This window comes from Pelmatolapia mariae, linkage group LG9 (assembly GCF_036321145.2).
Source record: "Pelmatolapia mariae isolate MD_Pm_ZW linkage group LG9, Pm_UMD_F_2, whole genome shotgun sequence".
Lineage (NCBI taxonomy): Eukaryota > Metazoa > Chordata > Actinopteri > Cichliformes > Cichlidae > Pelmatolapia > Pelmatolapia mariae.
The window spans coordinates 6,011,990-6,037,810 of NC_086235.1; the positions used below are offsets into that span (position 1 = coordinate 6,011,990).

General features: G+C 40.3%; 1 protein-coding gene and 1 long non-coding RNA gene across 5 annotated transcripts in view; one reads left to right on the forward strand and one right to left on the reverse strand.

Moving 5' to 3' along the window:
* LOC134634959 (zinc finger protein OZF-like) overlaps positions 1–4,989 on the forward strand; it is a 57,205-nt gene extending 52,216 nt beyond the window's left edge. For 3 of the 4 annotated variants that reach the window (XM_063484463.1, XM_063484462.1, XM_063484464.1), the window contains exon 4: positions 4,081–4,989. In XM_063484463.1, the coding sequence (XP_063340533.1) occupies positions 4,081–4,746 (666 nt within the window). In that variant the 3' untranslated portion in view covers positions 4,747–4,989. The remainder of the gene's footprint in view (positions 1–4,080) is intronic. The other variant, XM_063484465.1, reaches the window with a different exon arrangement.
* Positions 4,990–9,371: 4,382 nt separating this feature from the next.
* On the reverse strand, positions 9,372–23,775 carry LOC134635000 (uncharacterized). The gene is made up of 3 exons (XR_010094917.1): positions 23,535–23,775; positions 11,604–11,709; positions 9,372–9,799 (listed from the first exon to the last, which is right to left on the reverse strand). It is a non-coding gene; the product is annotated as an uncharacterized LOC134635000 (long non-coding RNA).
* Between the last annotated feature and the right edge of the window lie 2,046 nt (positions 23,776–25,821).

A 25,821-nucleotide genomic window follows, 5' to 3' on the forward strand; every position in this document is an offset into this window, starting at 1 on the left:
GTTCGTCCTCCAGCTTCACTGTTTATGTTATGCTAGCATAGCTGTGTCGCTAGCGATCACGTAGCACATCATTATATACCACCTAGCCCAACTTCAGTAACCCTACAAACGTCACTGCTGTTTAGTTTCCTGTCTTTATTTATGTTGGAAGTGATAGCAGAGCTGTACGTTTGAATTTTTTTCAGAAATCTCTCAGTCAGAACATGCTATATCATGTTTAGGTAACTAGCGAAACTAGCGAGCTAACTTCCGCTAGCTTCCTGCTAACTTCTAACTCCGTTAAGTGTAATAAATTCTGTTTTCATGGATGCCTGGAAGTTAAACTTCATAGTTACACCTGGTAAAGCAGTAATGCTGATTGTTTTATTAAAGATGAAAGAATTTGGACAGTTTTTAACTCTTAGTGATGCTGCAGTGTTCCTTTGACCTGAAGCATACGGAGTTTAGGACCCAGATTACTCCCAGATTTAAGAGCATCTTAGTCCGACAAACACGGCAATAACGACGGCCCGCTTGCATGTTCTGCAAAAAAAATGTGCTTTGTCGTGTATCTGACGGACAAACACTAAACCAGTTCCACATCAATGAAGTTGCACCATTTTTACAAACCAATTCTGGTTCATCTGTTTCACTCAACAATCGGCCATGTGCGTATGAAAACAAAGGCACTGCGCATGCGCGTTTTACTCATATTCTATCGCGATATTTCATTTTCCTATCGTTGCCTAACATTATACCGGTATTACCGTGAACGGTATAATATGGCCCAGCCATCAGCTGATACTAGAAAGTAATATTAAATAAATTCTAACAACAGCTGATCAAGCTTAAACGTGCTGCTGTTGTTTAGCGCGACATCCGCTGGTTTCCTCTTTCTGGCGCAAAGTGGAGATAAACAAGAGAGAAAAGCCGATCAGCTCATCATTGATTGTTTCATGATTGAAGTAGCAACAGGAGAGGGAGGGAGAGAGAATGAGAGAAGAAGAGGCAGCTGTGCAGCGTAACGACAGAATAACTCCAGCTTTGTCTTTTTTTTCATTCTAGCTGAAGTCCGGGAAAAACTGTTCCTTTTCACCTTAATACGAAACGCGTAATAATTTCTCTGAATGAGGGACGATGCCGTCTTTTTACAGGCAACTCTACTAACTAACCTTATGAATAAAATACAGTTCACTATGGTATCACTAACATCAAAGCACCCACCCAGCTGTATAGAAACTCCGTCATGCTAGCTAGCACGCAGTACGAGTTATTGTAACTGACTGTAAAAAGTCAGCACAACGAAAATAAACTCCACCTAAACTTGGTTTATATCTGACCCAGATAGACTGCAGGTCATAACTTCTTACCTGAAGTTCAGTTCACCTGATACTCAGACCGGCGGCTGCCTCGGGTCTCTCCTCCTCCTGCCTCCCCTTTCCCTCATCCACCTGCTGGCCTCCACCACTTGCTAATTTTACTGAATCTGAGGAAGCTCCCCCATAGCCACCACCAAACAACTGAGTTATTTTTACAGCATCTGGCCAATCCACCACCTTTCATTGTTTATACCGTTACAAAGGGAAAAAAAGTCACCGGGCCGCCGAGCAAATGCCCGATGGCCAGTCCAGCATTGGTCGTGCCATCAGTTAACCCTTCGTGTGCCAACTGTGGCACACGTGCCTAGGGTTGCCGACCCCTGAGTTAACGCGTGCCTAGGGTTGCCGACCCCTGCCCTACAATAATACATACAGAGAAAAGCCCAACAATCATATGACCCTCTATGTGCAAGCACTTTGGCGACTGTGGGAAGGAAAAACTCCCTTTTAACCAGTGATGGGAATAACGGCGTTACAAGTAATAGAAGTAGCTGACTACGTAAGTAATCTGAAAGCTACAGCTTTAAGCAGCTGCGCGCGCTCCCGTGGACGGTAATCACAATCATTTTCTAGCACAACACCTGGAACTAAGGGGGCAAAACAATCGCATGAGTGCTGCTGTTTGACTGAGGAAGAATAAAGTAGTCGTGGTAAGCCAATCACATGACCACTTAAAGACAAAGCAACAAGGTGATATATACCAGTTTTTAAGTTGTGTTGATAGGCCAGAGTCACGATAAACAATATATACGCGGCGTTTTTTCCTCAATAGTTTCGTCACGTTTACTGTCTTAAGGACTGCGCAGCAAGCACTCTCTGCCTATGAGCAAAAAAAAAAAAAACAGGTGAAGTTTTAGGAGTGACGGCGAGAGAGAGAGAGAGCAGAAAAAGAGAGAGAGCGAGTTTTGAGTCGTGAGAGATTTGTGATGTTTAGCGTGCTTGGAGTGTGTAGTTAATGTGTTGTCTTGTGTACTTAGTGTGTAGTGTTGTGCATAGTTTTGTGTTGTGTGTGAGAACAATGAGGCGACTGCTGTCTCCAGGTAGAAACAGGAGTGATACACCTGCTGCTGTCAGACCTGCAGGTATCAGGCTGTGATGTTCTCCTTTATAGTGGACAGAAATTTTTGGAGTGGCACAAATAATTTGTGTGGCATCTTATTGAATGCAGAACAGCTGATTGTTCTGTAAATAGTTTGAAATGGTTATTTAAAACATCAAGGTAAAAGGTAAACGTTCAGGTACTTGACACTGGACTTCAGGCGTTTTGGCATTTCCCTCTCCCCAGTCTTCCTCCAGACTCTGGCACCTTGATTTCCGAATGGCATGCAAAAGTTGCTTTCACCCGAAAAAAGTACTTTGGACCACTGAGCAACAGTCCAGTGCTGCTTCTCTGTAGCCCAGGTCAGGCGCTTCTGCTGCTGTTTCTGGTTCAAAAGTGGCTTGACCTGGGGAAGGCGGCACCTGTAGCCCATTTCCTGCACACGCCTGTACACGGTGGCTCTGGATGTTTCTACTCCAGACTCAGTCCACTTCTTCCGCAGGTCCCCCAAGGTCTGGAATCGGTCCTTCTCCACAATCTTCCTCAGGGTCCGGTCACCTCTTCTCGTTGTGCAGCGTTTTCTGCCACACTTTTTCCTTCCCACAGACTTCCCACTGAGGTGCCTTGATACAGCACTCTGGGAACAGCCTATTCGTTCAGAAATTTCTTTCTGTGTCTTACCCTCTTGCTTGAGGATGTCAATGATGGCCTTCTGGACAGCAGTCAGGTCGGCAGTCTTACCCATGATTGCGGTTTTGAGTAATGAACCAGGCTGGGAGTTTTTAAAAGCCTCAGGAATCTTTTGCAGGTGTTTAGAGTTAATTCGTTGATTCAGATGGTTAGGTTAATAGCTCGTTTAGAGAACCTTTTCATGATATGCTAATTTTTTGAGATAGGAATTTTGGGTTTTCATGAGTTATGTATGCCAAAATCATCAATATTAAAAACAATAAAAGGCTTGAACTACTTCAGTTGTGTGTAATGAATCTAAAATATATGAAAGTCTAATGTTTATCAGTACATTACAGGAAATAATGAACTTTATCACAATATGCTAATTTTTTGAGAAGGACCTGTATAGGAGAAATCTGCTCTCTCTTTCTAGTCCCTGTCAGGACTCTTGCTGCAGCATTTCGGATTAACTGAAGGCTTTTCAGCGAGTTTTTAGAACTTCCTGATAATAATGAATTGTTTAATGTGCATTGAAGAACATATCCTGGTCAAAATGACTCCAAGGTTCCTCACAGCGTTACTGGAGGTTACTGAAGTGTTTCCTTATAATTGCCCACTCTATAAAACTCAGTCGACGGGACTGAGCTCTGTAGCGTGGGTAATTATAATTCAGCACTTCATAATTTGTAGATTCAAGCTGCTCTACATATTTTGAAAAGCAGATGTCACCAAAGAGGCGACAGAATTTGTCCTGGTCCAAAATGAGTCCAAGGTTCCCCACAGTGTTACTGGAGGCCAAGGTAATGCCACCGAGAGTAAGAATCTGGTTAGATACAATACTGTTCAACTGATGTTTACAAGGGTGTGGTACCACAGTGTGTGTTTGTATAGCCCAGTAAACTGTTAACTGAAGGAGTAACATGTAATGGGACGTCTGCAGAGATACTCTTTATTTCAGGCGACGTTCAGGATGAAAGTGTTGAAGGACTGACTTACACTGTCTTTGTTTAGAAGCAGAGCGACACAGATGGATCCAGTTCTCAACCCTGTCATCGCTGTGGTGGTGGGAAAGACTTTCATTGTGACCTTTGTGGAAAAACTTTCAGTCATCCAAACACCCTAAAACTACATCAACGTAGACACACTGGAGACAAAATGAACTACTGCAAAGAATGTGGGAAAGGCTTCCCCACAAAACGTGACTTAAAACGACATGAACTCTTTCACAATGGGGTCAAAAAGCATCTCTGTGATCAGTGTGGGTCATCCTTCACCACTGCAGGTGAGCTTAAAAGACACAAACGTATCCACACAGGAGAGAAACCATACAAGTGCAGACACTGTGACAAAAGCTTCTCACATTCAGATAGTCGTAACTGCCATGAACGTACACACATGGAAGGAAACTACAGCTGTGACCAGTGTGACAAGAGCTTCAGGAATTTCACTTCATACTCCAAACACAAACGATCCCACGTTACTAATAAACTCTTTCACTGTTACCAATGTGTCAAAATATTCACCTCATTATCTGCTCTGTGCAAACATCAGCGTGATCACTCCCATCTCTCTGAATCTGCAGAGACAGAAAGATCCTCTTCTGGTTTCAGGGTCAGACTGAAAACCCTTGAGATCAGGCTCCACAGAGTTCAGAGTGAGTCTCCTGTAAAGATCTGATGAGGGAGCTATGAATGAAAATGTGCTTCGTTACATTTTAAGCTTTCTAAACTGTTCTACTGTAGTGTTCGTGTTGAGTGGTTAGCTTTGTTCCAGCAGTTGAATCAAAAATCTGTTTCCTCTTATTATGTTTTTATTGAATGTATTTTGATCCATGTGTTCTGCAGATGTTTTTTGTTGGGTGTTTTTTTTGTTCAGGTTGTTTGTGTTATGAAATCCTTCAACAGTTAAACCAAAATTTGAAATGTTAAATAAAGAAATAGTTTCATGACAAAAAAGTTTGACCCATGATGTCATTTCTTGTATATCAAACCAAAAACTGACGTGAGAAATGTTCTCAGTGACACAGATGGAGGTTTATCAGAGGAGACTTGGCTGTTCTTACACTGAACAGGGTTCCTGCAGCTTACTGAAAATTCTGACCTGAAATTTATGAAAAAATAAGATCTTTAAAATCTTTTATATTTTAACAAAGTTACTGTAGGTATTAAAAATTCTGATTTGTATTTGAGATATAAAAAGATTAATTTTGGAAAATGATCTTTTAAAGTTGTGGTTTGATTTGCTCAGGGTTAGGGTTAGTGGAGTGGGGCTGTGTGCTTCCTGAAGTGAAAATCTGCAATTTAAAGATGAATGGGGAAAAAAATCACTCACAGCTGACTAATGAACATTTGCATGCATGCTTAAGAGTTGCACTGACCCCATTTCACCCAAAGTTTAAAATTCTAGCTGCAAATGTCCATGAAACTGTCTCCCACTGAAATGAGAGCCAGCTCTGTCTTGCAGTATGATTTAAGTTACATTGTGTTAAGTTTGTCAAACATGTTTACTGCACAGTTCAAAGAACCTCTCAATTTTCCTGGATCTTTAGTCTTTTTGTGGTGAATTGTTTGTACCTAAATGTTCTCCCAAAAAGTTGATTCTGTTCGTCTGGACGTGGCGTTTTCAGTGTTCCACGTGACTTCTTCAGTCTCTGACTGCAGGTTCCTCCAACCTTGTAAACAGTATATTTGCACAATGACTGAAACCAGCTCACTGAATGAACGATGGGCTGTAAGGTCAGTTTCTTCATCATTAATTTGCAAATTGCCATGACAATTGATCAACAACCACTGATCAAAGTCCATAAGTACCATTCACAGAGAGTTAGGGAATGGCTGCAATCACAGCATTGTAACATGGTGAATGATGTACCCTTAGGCCTCCTCCCCGATTCAGAAATGGTTCTTTTGTTTTCACGTACTTCTTCAGAAGTCACTTGGATGAGTGACGAAATGTTTCTCCCACAAAACATTACGTCCAGATGAACAGAATCAACATTTTGGGATTTACTTACCTGGATGACTGAGCATGCATCAAGACACCTTAATGTTGCATGTGCAACAGATGTGGTAAAAAGTGTTGCATAATTTCATTGTTAAATTGTATTCTGCTTATAATTAGTACTTGAAGTGGATTGCGATTGTCTGTTCAGCAGATGATTTAATGGGCAAATTAATAAGTAATCAATAGTTTCCAGACAAAAATATATGAAGATGGCAGCTGCAGAGAGTGACGGTACAGTGGAGCGACACAAGAGGGCGCCATTACACAAGCTCACTCTTCACAAGCAGCCAAGCACAGCAGCAACTACGGTATACAACTGGAGTAAGGTGGAAATTAACAAAGGACCAGTGTTGGGCAAGTTACTTTGAAAAAGTAATTAATTATATTTACTCGTTACTTCTTCAAAAAATTAACTGAGTTAGTAACTGAGTTACAAGATTCCAAGAGTAATTAATTACTTGAAAAGTAACTATTGCGTTACTTTAAAAAATGTTTAACCCTCTGGGGTCCAGGGTATAATTGGCCATTTTTAAACACTTTTGATTTTCCCTCCACATTTCACCTTTAAAAACTATTTACTTTGCCTTGTTTGGTATCATCCTTTTCAGCACAACCTCACGTGTCTGAATTTACAGTTATGTTTTCATTTTGACATACTGTATTAACACAATTGATCTAAAGGTCAGACAAAAAACAAAATCAGAGTAGAAAAAGTTGTATTTTTTACTGTAACAACCACAAACATGTAATGAATCCTATTTCATAACTTAAATGCAAATATAAATGGTCAATTTTAAAATCATATCCACAAGTTGCAAACAAAAAAGTTATTTGCATCCATTTACCTTTTACCTTGATGTTTTAAATAACCATTTCAAACTATTTACAGAACAATCAGCTGTTCTGCATTCAATAAGATGCCACACAAATTATTTGTGCCACTCCAAAAATTTCTGTCCACTATAAAGGAGAACATCACAGCCTGATACCTGCAGGTCTGACAGCAGCAGGTGTATCACTCCTGTTTCTACCTGGAGACAGCAGTCGCCTCATTGTTCTGACACACAACACAACACTACACACTAACTACACAAGACAACACATTAACTACAAGCTCCAAACACGCTAAATGTCACAAATCTCTCTCGAAACTTGTTCTCTCTCTTTTTCTGCTGTCTTTCCTTTTCTCTCTCTCTCTCCCTCTCTCCCTCTCTCTCTCTCTCTCTCTCTCTCTCGCCGTCACTCCTAAAACGTCCTCCTCTTCCTAAACAACCAGATGTCATGATGCCATATCATTTTTTGATTGGTCGACATGGTGCATTTTTCCACCAACACGAAAGGGCTGTTTTTTGTTTTGTTTTGTTTTTGGTCATAAGCAGAGTGCTTTCGAGCGCTGTGACGAAACTATTCAGGAAAAAAAACACGTGTATATATTGTTTATCAGGACTCTGGTTTTACGTGGTTTATCAATACAATTTGTTGCTTTGTCATCTTGAAGTGGTCGTGTGATTGGCTTACCACGACTACTTTATTCTTCCTCAGTCAAACAGCAGCACTCATGCGATTGTTTTGCCCCCTTATCTCCAGGTGTTGTGCCAAAAAGTGATCGTCTGCTAGAAAGTGATTGCCGTCCGCGGCTGCAGCTGCTTAAAGCTGTAGCACCCGGATTACTTACAGCTACTTCTGTGCAATTGATATAAGATGCGGTAAGCTGAGCACAGCTTCAACCGTCTGTTGAAGGCGGTTAGAAGGCATAACATACATTTTCTCTGCTATGCAGATGACACCCAACTTTATGTATTCATGAAGCCAGATAACACACACCATTTAGTTAAACTGCAGTTATATCTTAAACACATAAACACCTTGATTACCTCAAAATGTCTGCTTTTAAATTCTGATAAAACTGAAAATCTTAGAAATATAGAATCTAACCAAATTCTTACTCTGGGTGGCATTACCTTGGCCTCCAGTAACGCTGTGTGGAACCATGGACTCATTTTGGACCAGGACAAATTCTGTCACTTCTTTGGTGACATCTGCTGTTCAAAACGTGAAGAGCAGCTTGAATCTACAAATTATGAAGTGCTGGATTATAATTGCCCACTCTACAGAGCTCAGTCCTACCAACTGAGTTTTGTAGAGTGGGCAATTATAATGAAACACTTTAGTAACCTCCAGTAACGCTGTGAGGAACCTTGGAGTCATTTTGACCAGGATATGTTCTTCAATGCACATTAAACAATTTATTATTATCAGGAAGTTCTAAAAACTCGCTGAAAAGCCTTCAGCTAATCCAAAATGCTGCAGCAAGAGTCCTGACAGGGATGAGAAAAAGAGAGCAGATTTCTCCTGTTTTGGCTTCCTGTTAAATCCAGAATTTAATTCAAAATCCTGCTCCTCACATACAAGGTCTTAAATAATCAGGCTCCATCTTAATGACCTTGTAGTACCATATCACCCTCTTAGAGGACTTTGCTCTCACACTGCAGCCTTACTTGTTGTTCCTAGAGTATTTAAAAGTAGAACGGGAGCGAGAGCCTTCAGTTTTCAGGCCCCTCTTCTGTGGAACCAGCTTCCAGTTTGGATTCAGGAGACCCTGAATCCTCCCTTAGTTATGATGCAATAAGTGTAGGCTGCTGGGGGATTACCATGATGCATTGAGTGTTTCTTCTTTAGTCACCTTTCGCACTCACTATGTGTTAACAGACCTCTCTGCATTGAATCACACTTGTTATAAAGCTCTGTCTCTCTTCCACAGCATGTCTTTATCCTGTCTTCCTTGTCTCACCCCAAACAGTCGCAGTAGATGGCCCCGCCGGTTTCTTCCTGTTAAAAGGGAGTTTTTCCTTCCCACTGTCGCCAAAAGTGCTTGCTCTGTATGTATTATTGTAGAGTCTACATTAAAATATAAAGCATCTTGAGAATACTTTTTTTCTGATTTGGTACTATGTAAATAAAACTGAATTGAATACCACAAAACTACCTGAATTTTAAATAACACCATCATATCAGCTTTCAGCACTTTCAGTTTTCGGTTTTTTATAATCATTTAAACAGAAATGAAAATCTGAATAATCACTGAGCGCTGTCTTTCCATCCAGCAGAGTGGTTCCAAACAGTCAGGCTAAAATGACACGATAAAAATTTAAATACATACCTCACAGTAACTGCACTTGTAGAGTCTCTTTCTGGTGTGGATCTGTTGGTGTAATCTCAGGTATCGTGGAGTTTTAAAAGTCTTCTCACACAGGTCACATTTATAAGGTTTCTCCTCAGTGTGAATAAATATGTGTTGTTGTAATTGTGTGCCTGTTAAACATAGTTTACCACACTGATCACAGCTGTACACATCATGTCTGGTGTGAATGCATAGGTGTATATTTCGGTTCCCTATACAACTGAAAGTTTTTCCACAAATGTCACAGCTGTGCGCTTTAATTCCAGAGTGGGTAACTAGATGCCTCTGCAAGTTTCTACTGTGAGTAAAAGCTCTGCCACACTGATCACAGCTGTACGGCTTAACTCCACTAGGGATGAGTTGGTGTGCTTTTAGGGAACCCCTCCAGGAAAAAGACTTTCCACACAAAGTGATCTGATGACGTTTTAGTGAATCCTTCTCAGTAAAATCCTTCCCACAGTCGTTACAGCTGTAATTTTTCTCTCCCTTTCTTCTGTGAGGTTTGTCCACCTCCTGAGAGCGCTGACTTCTCGCTCCATGTTGGTCCTGCAGTGACAGAGATACAAACCGAGGCAGTGAGTGAAATGTAGGGTGTTGGGATTAAATCATTTACAGTACCTCAATAATGCTATGCTTTTTATTAATAATAAGCGATAGAAAGTTATATAGTGTAGTATTAAGTGGACACAGCCCTGAAAAATAAAGGCATGAGACCATGTGTCCTTGGGGAGTAGAGAGCTGCAGACTCTCGCTCATGCTTGCCTGGGAAAATGTAGATAAGAGGGGACCATCTCTAGTGGAAAGTTACTGAGACTAGAATGAGAGCTTCTGTAATAAAACTGTCAGGGGCACACCACCATTTTTGAGATCCGTGGCAACATGTCATGCAGGACGCATCGCCCTCCTAGAAGTAATAAAGTGTTAAATGGTCTACTGAGCAGTGTTTTGTCGGTGAAGTGTTGACATTTACAAGAGCTGGGCATCGTCACTGATTTCGATTTGATTCAATCCACGATTAGATTTGGGGAAATTTAGCCTCAGACAGTCAGAAATATTAGAATTCTGATCACTTATCAGTACATATCCATATATTACATTTATAAAAATCTGACACTTGTGAGACTTCACCAGAGGTGTAAGCATCACAGCAGATGCCTTTGTGTCAAAGTAACTGAGGATAAAACAGAAAAATTGAAGGAGAATTTTCTGACCTGGGTTTAAAAATATTCTGCAGTGGATCAAAAACAAAAGGAAACCATTAATCAACACATGAACATTACCTGATGCTGCTGAAGTGAAGCAGAGCAAAGTTACAGAGATTTCATTAGAGACACAGCTCAGCTCAGCATTTTGCAATTACAACAGCGCTGTAAACAATGGTAGAGTGGTGGGTAATAAGCAGATGGATGGACAGATTTAGATGGAAAACTGTTCCTGAGAGAGAGAGAGAGAGAGAGCTGTGCATGAAGTGTGATTTTTATCGTTGCAAAGCGAAATTTGGATCTTTTTTTGCTGCCGGTTAAGTCAATTTTGTTTGGAGAGTGAGAAAACCTGCAGCTTCAGAATCTAGCGCAAAAAAGACGTAAACATAAAGAGCGGACCCGACGCATCAGAATCAGTGAGCTGTCGGCTTTCAGCCTCGACAGCGTGTCCGTGTCGTCAGATGAGAAAGCCGACATCTGACTGATTCTCATGCGTCGGGTCCGCTCTTTATGTTTACGTCTTTGTGCAGAATCCGTGTACCTGCTCTCATTTACTGTTTTAGCTGTTTGGTGGTTGTTGAAAATGTCTGAGGTTTAACCTGAGATTCTGGCATTTTGGGCAAAATAAATCTATATTTAAAAATCGTTTCAGGATTTTAATGAATCAATATCACGTTATCCAACCTAGAATCGATTTTAATCGATAATCGAAACCCTCCCCTAGTGAAATGCAGTCGTGGAACAAACTGTCATTCCTTGAAGCTTTTCAACACAGTCCTCTTTGGTGACATCTGCTGGTCAAAATATGAAGAGCAGCTTGAATCTACAAATTATAATGAAGCGCTTCATTATGTTTAATATCATGTGACAGTTCTGTCTGATATCGGGCTACTGTTGTGGTGCTTTGCACATGTATTTTTTGTGTGATTAAAAAGGTTTTGAAATTTGATTAATAAATAATTTTGATGAATATCCTTATTTAAACGTGCTATGGGGTGGTTTCTCTTTGCTTGTGACTTCTTGATGTTTGTAAACAAATTAAAAATACATACTACATAATAAAATACAACACAGTCATATAACAGGTTGGGAGTATGAGAGTTTTAGACGTGACTGATTATTTGGTGAAACTGTGATATTTTCCTCACCTTCTGTGTTGAGCTCATTGTTTCCTCTGTAGTGACTCAGCTGAGTCCAGATGGCTGAAAATGTTCCTCTGCTGCTCCGTCAGACTCTTCTCCTCCTGCTGATCAGCTGGGACACAAAACAGATCTTTGTTAGGCTCCACACTGCACTGAAGAGTCAAAGTGTCTCATATGTTCAACACAAAGTACAAATTTCACTCTGATTGCTTGTAGAAATCTTGTGAGACGTGTTGTGCTGCAAAGTGAGGTAACTCTCTCACTCACTTATACTTCAGGAGTAACTTTGTGACTGTAAGAGCCTGAGAAGGTGTCCTGAATGAACCTCTAAAACCAGTTTTCAGCTACCGACTCTGCTTCAGTCTGGAAAACAGCAACTACAAGTTTAAAGACTCCATCAACAATTCACACCCAGCCAACAGTCTGAACAGCTCCTCCTCTGGTTTCCACAAACAGGGACAGACCTGTTACTCTCCCACCCCACACTTTCCACACCTTCAGCCCCCCAGTCCCACCACCCCCACCACTCATAACACAACAGGGGCCCACACCTGATCACCACTTCAATAGTGTCTCCACCCCCCATGATGCCTCCATACTGGAGAGAGATGTCAACAGACTCTTTAACATACAGAACCCAACAAAGCAGCTGAACCAGACTCAGTGTCTCCATCATAAACCATACAGTGGATCACAATATGAAGCAGTTTAAGACGACTGTTGCTGTGAACTTTCACTATAGAAAGAAAACTGAACAGAACATCTGAATTCACTCGATGCTGAACATTTCATAGAATGAAGAATTGTAATTATACTCAGATCTACCTGTGCTTTAATGATGGGGCCTTTAAACTTACACACTCAACAGGTTTAACCAGCTTTCCTTCCTGGCTTTGACTGCAGCTGTGTTTGACACAGGAAGACATTATTACATTCTTCACACTCTCCTGCACATTAACCACCACAATATATTTTTATTCTCTGTGCTTTCAAATATAAACACCGTTTACTTTGTGCATCACTTTACAGCAGCCAGACTCATTAAAGTGAGACTTTGTAGGAGTTCACTTCCTCTCATGTGTTCATCCACAGCAGCTGGACAATAAAGTTTATTGTGACCCTGATACTGCAGCAGATCGCTCTCATCCATTTCCTGTTATCACTTCAAATAGAAATGAGGCTGTAGAGGTTTGGTGCAGGCAGAAAAACAGCTGCAGGGACAATGAAAAGACTTTTCTGCTCCAACTTTCTGCCAGCAAACGCTCAACTTCTCCCAGCATGCTGAGCTAATGATTAGTTAGTGTTTTTCTCCAAACACTCTCTCACTCTTTTCTCAACGTGTTCACAATAAACTGTGAACAGACACCGAGGAGAGCAGCAGAAGACCTCATTCAGGAGCTAAACTCAACATGAACCGAACTCACAGTAAAGTTAGCTCGGTGCTTACCTTTAGATGAGCCCACAAACCGAGAGATCGCTGCAAATATCGATCCAAACGTTGGTAGTGGTTTATGATCGATACTTTGTTTGTTTCTCTCCTCTAAGTTCACTATTTTACTGGCTGTGGATAAAGAAGCAGCTCTGTCTGTGTGAACACCTCTTCTTATGCGGCAGGCTCACTTTGCTCCGCCCCCTTCTTAATGCCCTGCTGTGATTTGTTTCTTTGCGGTCACGTGACTAAGCTGCGCTTAGAAAACCAGACCGAGAAAGTGGGGTGACAACTCTCAAAAAAATGGGACTTGCAGAAGCAGACTAAACATCACTGTTGTGGCATCACTTTTACAGGACATCAAAAACCAGAGCAGGTACTACAAATGTTTAACGCCTTGGTTTGCAGTTTCATGAAGGTGGGTCACTCCTTACCTGCAGTCCTAACCTGCTCTGGAGCACGTCACAGACCGAGCGACAAACAAAGCAGAGCATGGCAACAAGCTTCAAATGATGATTTATACATATGCAAAAAAATTATCCCTGTGCCCTCAACACCCATTTTGGAACAAATTCAAAGCCTAATTTGGAAGCTTTCACTTAAATAAATGAGGGAAAAGTCATGACTTGATGTTCAGTGGTGACGACAACATAAAAACTGTTTGTGTCAAATCATTATTTAAAATTGTTTTTTAAACAAACAAAGAAAATAAAGCTTGAATCTTATGGATACATCTAAAATTTTACTGTGATAATGATGAAACGTGACTACCAACACACAGTATTCCCCTTCAGGTTTATATTCAGCTTTCTTGGAATGCCATGTCTCCTCCTGATCTAACGTGTCAGTTTAAAGGGACTCTACTCTGCCTGTGTCAGCATTTCTTTCAGCTCTTCTTTCACAAATTCCTCACTTTTTCATCCAGACTTTGTTTATAATGTTGAATAAATAAAGTGTAAAAAAGTACACACAGATTAAAAAAAACAAAAAACTAAATACAACAACAAAAATATCAAATAAAGGAAAAAAATTGAAAAATATTACAAAATTAGCCACATTTACATGTCATAATGTCAGGATATCACACATACAGCATATTTTATTCATTCAGCACCATAAAGCTTATTCCAGGAATCTGGTGGCGTGTTAGATGCAGCTTGTAAAGCTAAGTCATGTTGCCATGTTCTTATTAGAAACAAGAGACTTTCTCCTGGTAACCCTTCCAATAAGCCATATGTGTTCAGTCTTTTTCTAAGTTTATCAGGAACTTTAACTATAAAGGGACTAACAGTGGTAAAAATTTCCTTTAGAAGAGGAACAATATCACAGGGGGAGCCAGATGGTTTCATACTGGTAACCAGTTTCGAGAGAGAGGAAAGGGAAATAGGCTCAAGTGATCAAAGACAGCAGGGTAGGGGACCAAAATGGACAGACAAGCCCTAGTCTTACAACCTTGACCAAAAAGAAATTAAGAAACGTATCACAGAGTTCTCTGCAAGCTTCCAGAGAGACAGGCTCATGAGCACTGAAAGCAGTGGTCAAAGGACACAGGGGTTGTGACAGTTAGCAGCAATCCGGTCTTTAATTCTGACGACACTAGCCGTGTCTGGGCTCAAACTCCGCTGCAGGTCCATAAATCAAATGATCACTGTGGCATCACTGAGAGTTGAAAAACTGTCTAAAGTCTTTCATCTGTAATAAAATGATCAGTGTTCTGCTCTACCAGGTGTAACAATTGAGTTTATCATCCAGGCATCCATGAAAACGAAACGGAATTCATGACATTTAACAGAGTTAGAAATTAGCAGTAAGTTAGCTCGCTAGCTTCCATCTAAATACAATATAGCATTTCCTGACTGAGGAATTTTGGAAACAAATTCAAATGTATGGCTCTGCTATCACTTCCAACATAAATGAAGGCAGAAAACTAAACAGCAGTGACGTGTAGGGTTACTGAAGTTTGGCTAGCTGGTATATAATGATGTGCTACGTGACCGCTAGCGACACAGCTATGTGAGCATAATATAAACAAGCTAACTTTTTTCCATTCGATAAAAGTTAACGTGAGGATTCTCGGTGGTCAGGAACAAATTTAATCGCATGGCAGGATGCTGTAAACGGACCAAACTTCAGCCAGGAGAACAACTGAGACAATCCATCCACAAGGATGAATAGGGTTAGTCATTCATATACTGCTGCATGGGCTGGGCTGTAGCTACATCGTAAGGTTTTAAAAACTGAGCTTTAAAATGATTAGTGGTGATAAAAGCCGAGGGAGGCGAACAGTGATAACTGACTGTTTTTAGGAGCTTTTTGAGATTAAATAGGAGAAAATACAAAACATTTAACATGTTAACAACACAAAACCCATATTAAACGCAGACTACTTTAGGCCCGGAAGCAGGATTCGTCACGTGATCACTTAAAGACCGGATGATGTCAGAAAAATATTTTGCTCCAACAGTTTTCACAGCTATTAGATAACAACACTCAGTATCTCAAAAGAAACTTGAAGTCTATACTTCTTCCACTTTCGCTCATTTCTCCTGCACTCCCATCTAACTGCATGGGTATGGACACTTAACCAAGGGTCTGATCTGGGCTTTGATCCCCTGGGTTTAATCGGAGTCACAGAAATCAAATACTAAAAAAAAAAAAAAATAACATTTTTAAGTTATCTAAATGACTTATATATCATGTTTAACCTGAGCAGCGAAAGACCGCGGTAGGTTTGAAAACGATTTTCCGGGAGTCCGGTGTTCTCACCAGCTCTAATAAGACTTGAACCTTGGCTAGCTATCGAGCTGGTGGGTAACAGATGTCTCCGAAAACGTCGGAGCGCTGTTGAAAATATGTGGTGTCTTGATAAACTGAGCAGATATTTGAGGTTTACACAGCTACATTCTCGCCTGAAAATATGTTAAACGTTTATTTTGTGACCCAAAAAGAATAATAAGAGTAATATCAAAACTTTGATAGTCGACTAATCGTGGCAGCCCTACTCTGGATGACTGAAAGTTTTTCCACAAAGGTCACAACAAGTCTTTTCCACCACCACAGTGATGACAGGGTTGAGAACTGGATCCAACTGTGTCACTCTGCTTCTAATCAAAGACACAAACACAGTGTAAGTCAGTCCTTTAACATTTTCATCCTGAACGTCGCCTGAAATAAAGAGCATCTCTGCCAATGTCCAATTACATTTTACTGTTTACATTATCAAACTCAGCTCAGTTTAACAGTACTATAATAATACTAAATTAATACTACAATAACAGTAATATAATTGGTGTCGTCTCAGGTTACGTGGAGTTTTAAAAGTCTTCTCACACAGGTCACATTTATAAGGTCTCTCCTCAGTGTGGGTAAACATGTGACTTTGTAGCTCTGCGTCTGTAGCAAAGTCTTTGCCACACTGATCACAGCAGTACACATCATGTCCGGTGTGAATGCGTAGGTGTGCATTTCGGCTTCGACTCTGGCTGAAATTCTTTCCACAAATGTCACAGCTGTATGCCTTAATTCCAGAGTGAGTAACTAGATGACTCTGTAAGCCGCTACTGTGAGTAAAAGCTCTGCCACACTGATCACAGCTGTACGCCTTAATTCCAGAGTGGGTAACTAGATGACTCCGTAAGCCGCTACTGTGAGTAAAAGCTCTGCCACACTGATCACAGCTGTATGCCTTAATTCCAGAGTGGGTAGCTAGATGACTCCGTAAGCCGCTACTGTGAGTAAAAGCTCTGCCACACTGATCACAGCTGTATGCCTTAATTCCAGAGTGGGTAACTAGATGCCTCTGTAAGTTGCTACTGTGAGTAAAAGCTCTGCCACACTGATCACAGCTGTACGCTTTAACTCCACTGTGGATGAGTTGGTGTGTTTTTAGGGAAGCCTTCCAGGAAAAAGACTTCCCACACTCGTCACAGCTGTATTTTTTCTCTCCCTTTCTTCTGTGAGGTTTGTCGGCCTCCTGAGAGCGCTGACTTCTTGGTCCATGTTGGTCCTGCAGTGACAGAGATATAAACAGAGGCAGTGAGTGAAAAGCAGTCGTGGAACAAACTGAACCTTTAAAGTGAAGAAATGACAGAAAAGAAGCAGCATCTAACTGCTTTTAAACGATACTGGTGACAGTTTATAAAATGAGATGCTGGCCAAGATGACAGATATTTTTATTTTCAGCTATTATCCATCATGAAGGTCCTTCTAACCAACAATTTTCTTCGGCTTATTCTTGTCAGGGTGGTGGGGGGCTGGAACCCATCCCAGCTACCGTAAAGAGGTAGGGTACACCCTGGATAGAGATAAAACAGAGGCTGTATCCCAATTCAGGGTCTGCAATATGGGCTCAAATTGTGATCATAAATATTTTGTACTTGTAAATCAGGATTTGTGTGTGTAAAAAGAATTTGTGTGTGCTCAAAAAAAGATTTGTATGTGGACTTAGCCAAAAAATACATGTGAAACTCTGCAAGTTACAAGTGCGAATTTTAACCCGATTTTTCTTCCTTTCATCTGATTGGCCAATGTCATGTCAATAACAAATTTAACTATCCAATCAGAGAACAGATGGGCTTGGCTATTGGAGGGGTGCTTTATGGAGCTTCAGGTGCTTGAAGGGAATAAATGCCCTTTTACATGCCAGCCCAGCGTTTTCCTTCATCACGACGAAGGAAAACAGTCTGTGGTGGTCTCAGTTTGGTGATTTTTGTGTCACAGGTTTACGTGACACAATTACGATGTAAAAGGACCTTTATGCTGTGCACTGTGACTCACAGCAATGGTCCCGGGTCAGCCCTGACTTTGTGTTAAACTAGAGCTGGGCGATATAAGATTTTTTCATATCACGATATGTTTTTTTCCATTTCAGGCGATAACGATATATATCATGATATAAGCCAAATAACTATATTTGTAAGATTTAAATGTGCCGTTGCTCACAAGTAAAATGTGAAATAATCAGCAGCTTGTTTTGATTTAAATATTTATTTCCCATAATAAGTTCAACAGGGTAGATGTACTTAAGGAACATGAGACTTTTTCAGATAAATAAAGGCAAATATTGCAAACTACACAAAACGCAGCCGCTAAAGCGTTTAAGTTTCAAAATAGAACAAACAAAACAGACTACTAAATTGTCAATTCCACTTAGAAACAAAATATTAATTCTAAAAATAAATCTTAGTTTGTTTTACAGAAGAAAAGACAAAATTGACTAACTTTTGTCAATATCAAATAAACTGAGAACTAAAAGGAAATTGTCAATCTCTGCTTGTTGTATAGCTTAGCTTTTCAAACAGTTTTTACAGTGTCTGACAAAAGACGAATGACGAATTAGCGCTTTCAGTCAGAGATTGAGCATGCACCGGTTTATTGTATTTCCAGACTTGCTTTCGGCACAATTTACAGTGTGCGCTACTCTGTTTTTGGTCAGACTTGAAATAGCCGAAATACCTTCACACTACGGAACTTCTATGGCCCTTCCGTTCGACAATCTCTCCGGCATTGGAACCAGCATCTGTTTTTTTCTTCGGTAACCTTCGCTCACGCTCTCGGTTGATTTTTCTCTAGTCGGCAAACTCATTTCCTTCATCACCTGGGCAGCCCGGCTGCAAAAACAAATACACGTGCACCTTGGCATTTGTGCTGTACGTAACAAGTCACGTGACGTGACGCTGCGGCTGTGATTGGTTCGGCTCTGCGCTACTTAATTTGGATTGGCTGTTCTTTCTTCTTTTTTTTTTTTTTTTCTTAAGAGGACAAGAGAGATGAGGCCTATCGCAATAGCTTAATTTTTCTATCGTGAAAAAGTTATTTCGCAATACATATCGTTATCGTTCTATCGCCCAGCTCTATGTTAAACTAAGCGTAAGTAAGTAATAATGGTATTTCTAACCACTGATATACCACAACTTTATCCTTTCAACAGCTACTGAAAGTTAGAGGACCTAGCGTCTATAGGATATTTACATAGAGATCTTCCAGCTTCAAACTGTATTACCCTTCAAGGACTTGCAGTTCAAAAAAAGCGCCCCTCCGAAAGCCAAAACCAGTTGTTCAAATGTTGTACATTTGCAGAAACCCACGTCTGAGGGCGGATTAGGCCTCCCAGTTTTTAGTCACTATTACTGGGCTTTGAACACCAGGATGTGGGTTTTCTGGAATAATGTTTCAGGAGGGATGTGGTCCTTCCTGGACTTTTACAGAGTCATACAACGCTAAATCCATCTTTGTTAGATTGCCTGATGCTATTTAGTATGTTTTTACTTTGACATACCTACCAAACTTCTTAGTAAAGATTTTGTCATAGGTCATTCTGTTAGGGTTTTAAAGCAGGTTACAGGTGCTTTGTCTAAGGACCTTTATATCGACAACTGTTTTGCTTCTTTTTCCTCAGCTGCAATCAAAATGTATCCTCCCCTCTGCTCATCTTGTTTCGATGCTTATAAATTAGGAATTTTGTTCAACTCTCCTCCCATCTGGATCAACCCGTTCATGGTGACTTTTAAGATGATTCAGTCATATAAACAGGGATTCGACATGACCTCACCCATTTGACTGCACTTTGTGTTTATATGAAGCTACAGCTCTGCCGGACCCTGATTCCACATTTTTGGACTCTCCATTGTCATGTCTAACTTCACATACAAGATCATTCTTTTTGGAAGCTAGCATGTCTCCTGAACTTTTGATTTGGACTGACTAACTTTGAAATTGTATATAAACATAAAACAAGAAAAAAGAAAGACCCCTGGGCAGGTGGAACTCAGAAACTTCTAGCTGTGAGGTAACAGTGCTAATCATTGCACCATCGTGCTGAGGAAGTTGAGGTAAAAGAGCTCCCTCAGCACGGGAAAACAACTGGACCCATCACTAGAAGTTGAAGCTTTGGAGTTGCTAAACATGTTGAAATTCCACCCACTGTGGTGGTAGCAGCACATTACACATCCAACCAGGTGTAGTCAAAAAACAAAGAAAACTTCATAAAGATTCAAATAGGGATGGCATGACACCACTTTTTAATCATACCGATATCTTAAATTTTGATATCTGCTGATACCGATATGAATGAGATACACTCCATTTTCTAATCAATAAAACAGTTTTTAATGCCTTGCTGCCTCTTGTATAGGTTCAAACCCAAATTTAAAAACAAAACAGAACACTGAAGCTATTCCATTGTACTTGTATGCAGGAAATACACTGCACCCAAAATATGGCTCAGTTCAGCAGTACTGATCTTTTTATTTAAACTTTTACCACCGTTTAGCTTTCACCAGTATCGAACATCCATCCTTAAAGTAGGGCTGCTCGATTATGGCAAAAATGATAATCACGATTATTTTCACTGAAATTGAGATCTCGATTATTTGACGATATTTATTTAACAATAACAATGTATTGAATAATGGCTTTAAAGATGTCAAAAAATAATATAAAATAGTGTGCAAATACTGATAAGTGCAAATGTTTGCAATATAAAAAATAAATGAAAAATGTAAACATCTATGTTTAGTGAACTTCAAAATACTGCATAATACTGGTTGTTCACTGTGTTAATTGAGCAGTGGTCTTTGGCGAGGAAAACGTTACCGCGTTTGTTATCTCCTTGTGTCTCTGGGAGCTGGTGGGATTTTTAGTCGCGTGGTACAGGGTAGCGTGAATGGAGGTCTGTGAGGATGAAGCAGCTGTTGTCAAGAGTTTTTTCTCTATGTTCCTTCATTGTTTGATCGTATGTCACTTTGTGAGCGGTCTTCAAATGATTGAATAAATTTGTAGTGTTGCTCTGTGGTGCAGCTACGACACCGTAGCAAACTTTCCACACTATGTCTACTTGATCCACGTCTGACTCCGCGAACCCAAAATGTTTCCACACCACTTAAGTTGTTTTACCTCTCTTTTCAACCAACGGCATTCTTTCTTCAGCAGCCATTATCCTCTCCTCACCAAATAACTTCTGCTTAGCTTTCCGAGCTTCCCTCGGGTCCTCTTAATTGTTGTGACGCGTGTTCGAAACGCAGAGAGGTGCGCTCGATTTGCCACACGGAGCAGCGCGAGAGGAGGAGCTAATAATCGGCTCAGTCATTTTTAAAGATCGTTGAAAGCCCAGATCGTAATCATGATTAAAATTCGATTAATTGAGCAGCCCTACCTGAAAGTGAGCAACTTTACGCAGGACTTTAAATCTAAGTATTTAAGTAATATTACACTAATATAATAAAATTTATTCAAAAACACAATTTGATGCAAATGTCAAAAAGTCTGTGGTTCTTACAAATAAATGAAGCGCAAACTAACATTTATATTCAACAACTTAAAAAACAAAAGCAACTGTAGAATCAACCGTTTTATACTTGTTGTTTCTATCACATTTAACCTGAGATTTGTGTAACTTCTATACAAAACTTTACACAAATATGAAAAAAGTGTTTTTCATAGTTTTTGAACAACAACACTGTTTAGTCTGCAACACTGCATTTTACAAAGTAAAGCTTGAGTCTATCCATTGTACAGTCAGACAATGGACAGACGTCCGAGCCCCAGATATCAGCTGTTAAGCTTAAAGTGGGAATGCTTTACAAACGCTCAGAGATGAACTTACACACTTGCTTGTAATTCTGTGGGATAGCTTGCTCTGAGATTAAATGGCAGTTTGGCAGCACGTAGCGAGACTCTGATACAATACTGTATATCGGATCGGTCCATCGCTAGATTCAAATATTGTAAAATCATGCCCATCTCTGGAGCTCGTAAACAAATTTTCATATCATGTTAAGACACTAAGAATGGTCATTAACATTTACCAGGTCTATGCTTTCACATGTTTTTCGTTCTATTATATATTTCTATGATTTTCTAATTAATATTTTTCAATGATAACAAATCAAATGCAGTACTTTATAAAGGCAAAAACCTCCACTGCTCTGGTCAACAATAAGCTTGGTTGATTGAAGGAAAATATAGATATAGAGTCTATTTGTAATATGAGCTTATTGATATTTCTTTGTTAACATTGCGTTCTTAAATATCATTAAACATTTTCAGTAAAACAGCCATATTTTTCTCACCTTTTCTGTCGAGCTCATTGTTTCCTCTGTAGTGACTCAGCTGAGTCCAGATGGCTGAAAATGTTCCTCTGCTGCTCCGTCAGACTCTTCTCCTCCTGCCGATCAGCTGGGACACAAAACAGATCTTTGTTAGGCTCCACACTGCAAGATTGACTTGTTCCAGCAGCTGCAGGATGGTTTCTACAGGCTGAAGAACAACAGTCACTGCAGGAATCAACATCTGCACATTGACTTTCTATTAGAGGAACAAACAGGGCTGGACTGGGACAAAAAAATCGAACCGGGCATTTTGACTAGAGTCCAGCCCACCAGGTATTATAGGAAAAGCCATAAAGCCTGTAAATGAAAACAAACGCTGTTGTGACAGTGATGCTGTGATGGCATCAGCCACACATGGGTAAAACAAGTCCATCCATTCACCTTATTAGTTTGGTTTGCAGTTGCTTCACTAATATGATTCATTGTGCACATAGTAGCACTGTGTGTTTTTTCAAATGTTTTCTGTTATAATGATCATGTTTCTCTTTCTTTGAGTTACCTGGTGTGGAGGGGTGGCTGTTCCCTGTCTGGGCAAAAGGTGTGGCTGAGGACTTTGAGAACAAAATGCAGGACCAACCATGTGTTATCAGAAACAGGGGTGTTATAGGTTTACTTATGTTATTCTGTGCTTAGTTAGTATTAATGTGTGTTTTTTCCCCTCTATTGTGTGTAAATGGTTTGGCCAAACCACTATAAAAGCTACCCTCGAGTCTGTTTCGTTAGATCAGTTTGTGAGTCAAGTTCTGTCCACGTTGTTTCTAAACTTTCTAGAAATTATTTTTTATAGAGTTATATTTAGGTGACCCCTTTTATGGGCCCACTAATCATATTTTGGGTTATTATATTGAGGGTTAAAATAAAGAAAACTCATTTGAAGACATTTTTTCCTGTGTCCTCTACGCCTTGGCTGCTTTGTCCTGCACAGATGTACACTGTCTTGTTGGCATATATGTATGATTTCTATGCATTTCACAAGAGATGACCAGATAATTATTTATTAAAAGTTAGACATTTTAAATGAGAATAAGAAAGAAAAGTGTTTCTTTTTGCCCACCAGGAAAATGCGCGGTATGCCCGATGGCCAGTCCAGCTGTTGGAGTGAATGCAGACACACACGGAGACAAACCCTCAGAAATAAACCTGTTCTGAAATGAGGCTGTAGAGGTTTGGTGCATGCAGAAAAACAGCTGCAGGGACAATGAAAAGACTTTTCTGCTCCAACTTCTCCCAGCATGCTGAGCTAATGATTAGTTGGTGTTTTTCTCCAAACACTCTCACACTCTTCTCTCAACGTGTTCACAATAAACTGTGAACAGACACCGAGGAGAGCAGCAGAAGACCTCATTCAGGAGCTAAACTCAACATGAACTGAACTCACAGTAAAGTTAGCTCGGTGCTTACCTTTAGATGATCCCACAAACCGAGAGAAACTCCGTGATGAAGCTGGAACTCTTTCCAAACACAGGAAACAGATCAGGGAGCAGAGACCCACGTGGTTCACGCTGATCTCAGCTACGATCCAGGAGACAAGGGTGGGCAGATCGATGCAGATATCGATCCAAACGTTGGTAGTGGTTTATGATCGATACTTTAGTTCTTCTCTAAGTTTGGAACTTTACTCTCTGTGGATGAAAAAGCAGCTCTGTCTGTGCAAACACCTCCTCTTATGCGGCAGACTCACTTTGCTCCGCCCCCTTCTTTCTGCTCTGCTGGGATTTGTTACTGTGCTGTCACGTGACTCAGCTACGCACAGAAACGCATTTGAGCTGCAGAGAGAGAGAAAGAGGAGCATCATGTGGAGATATTTTATGGCTGTAAATGAAAATGCTGGAGAACAGACTGAAGGCATGTCAGCACCTAAAGCCACAGGGGACCACAACAAGCTGTAGAGTTCAGCTTTCAGCTCGTTTGTTTGCAGTGTTGAAAAATAGGCAGCATAGTGGCTCAGGCCTGACAGGAGGACTGGAGGAGTTTGTGCAGTTTCTTCCTGTGGGCAGTTCTTTTTGTATTTCCGGATTCTTCAAAAAGTTGATTCTGTTCGTCTGGACGCAGCGTTTTCAGTGGGAATTCAGTATCATTCCATCTGAACATTTTCAGTAGCGTTCATATGGAACGGTACATCCAGATAAACATAGTCAACTTTTTGAGTTTTACTTACCTGGATGATTGAGCATGCATCAACATATTTTGGGGTCGTTCTCTGGGTACTTTTTCAGCTAACCAAAAACATGCACCATGTGGTGCTTGTATAATATCCACAGGGATATCAGATATCAGCATTTCATCCACATGTAGTGACTGTATTACTCATGTTACATGCAGCTGCACTTCACAGACATTTCCTGAACACCTCATATGGAAGCGAATGAGAGATGTGAGATGAACAAAATACAAGAAAAACTCATCCATATGACTTCATGCTCAGTTTACGGCCTGTGAAGAACAAACACATACAGAGGTTCATTTCCTTCTTACTAGGAAATATGCAGAATTATATTGTACAGCTGACACGACCTCAATATTAAATACTGTTATTTTATATTTTTTTCACACCCCAGTTAAAGGCTTGGGCTGAATTTTCTCTTCACACATTTTAATATCAAACTTAGTGTTTGTGTACACCTTGGACATTATAACCTGACCCTGATCAGTGCTGCTCTGACGATCACACTCACATCCATGTAATCATTTAACTGGGATGATCTGGGTTTACTGCACAATGCTGAATGTGTCCTTACAGTACAGGGAATAACTCTCTGTGTGTTCCTGTAGAGAAACTCTGGGTTTGTGTGCTGACGAGCATCACTCACAGTAAGATACAAAGGCTCACTCTTAACTTTCCACACATGTGACAAATTCAAAAAGCTGCTGAAACTTTTATAAAATCATAAACTACACAGTGTTGTACTCCTTTAGGATGGAACAGCTTTCAGATTTAATTATTCTTAAAAGGTAAAAGTTGTTTTTAAGAGTTTTGCATTTTGGAGAATAAGTCAAACACTTGGGAATTACACAGTCTGTGGCACACCATTAACCTCAAATTTCACTAAACCAAACACTGAAACAATCTTCTGTATGTTGATGTGTGATTGCCAAACTTTGGCTCTGTTTTAAAACTCCTCACGCTGAGTGTTCAGAGGCGAGCCCTCTCGTTGTTCTTCAGTAACACTGTTTTCATCAAACAGAGCAGAAATGAACAGACATGAGCGTCTTTTTTCTCAGCTCTGTGTGCACAGCGAACGACTCCTCTCTGCTAAATCTGTGACAAATAAAAGTGTTAGTGTGTTCTTTTTCAATTGGATTTTACTTTAATCATAACAACATCCTCCTCAAAGTACTTTATATGGTAAGGTAGACCCTACAACAGGGATCCCCAATCCCATGACTCCGGTCCAAATCCGGACCCCAAGAGGGTTTTGTCTGGACAGCCAAACATTTTTTCATTTAGTATGTAGTTGGAGATTTTATTCCTGCCATCTGCTGTGGGCAACTCTTGAACAGGCGTGACGCAGCTTGTAAAATAAATAAATAAATAAAAAAAACATTTTAAAAAGTGATAAGCAGATTGAAATATACATGAATGCAGGTGATGATCAGTGCAAAAATGGGACAGATGCAGAGAACACAGTATAGGTCATGTGTTTGTGGTGGGAACAGTCTTATGTTTATTGCTCATGAGTCCAACAGC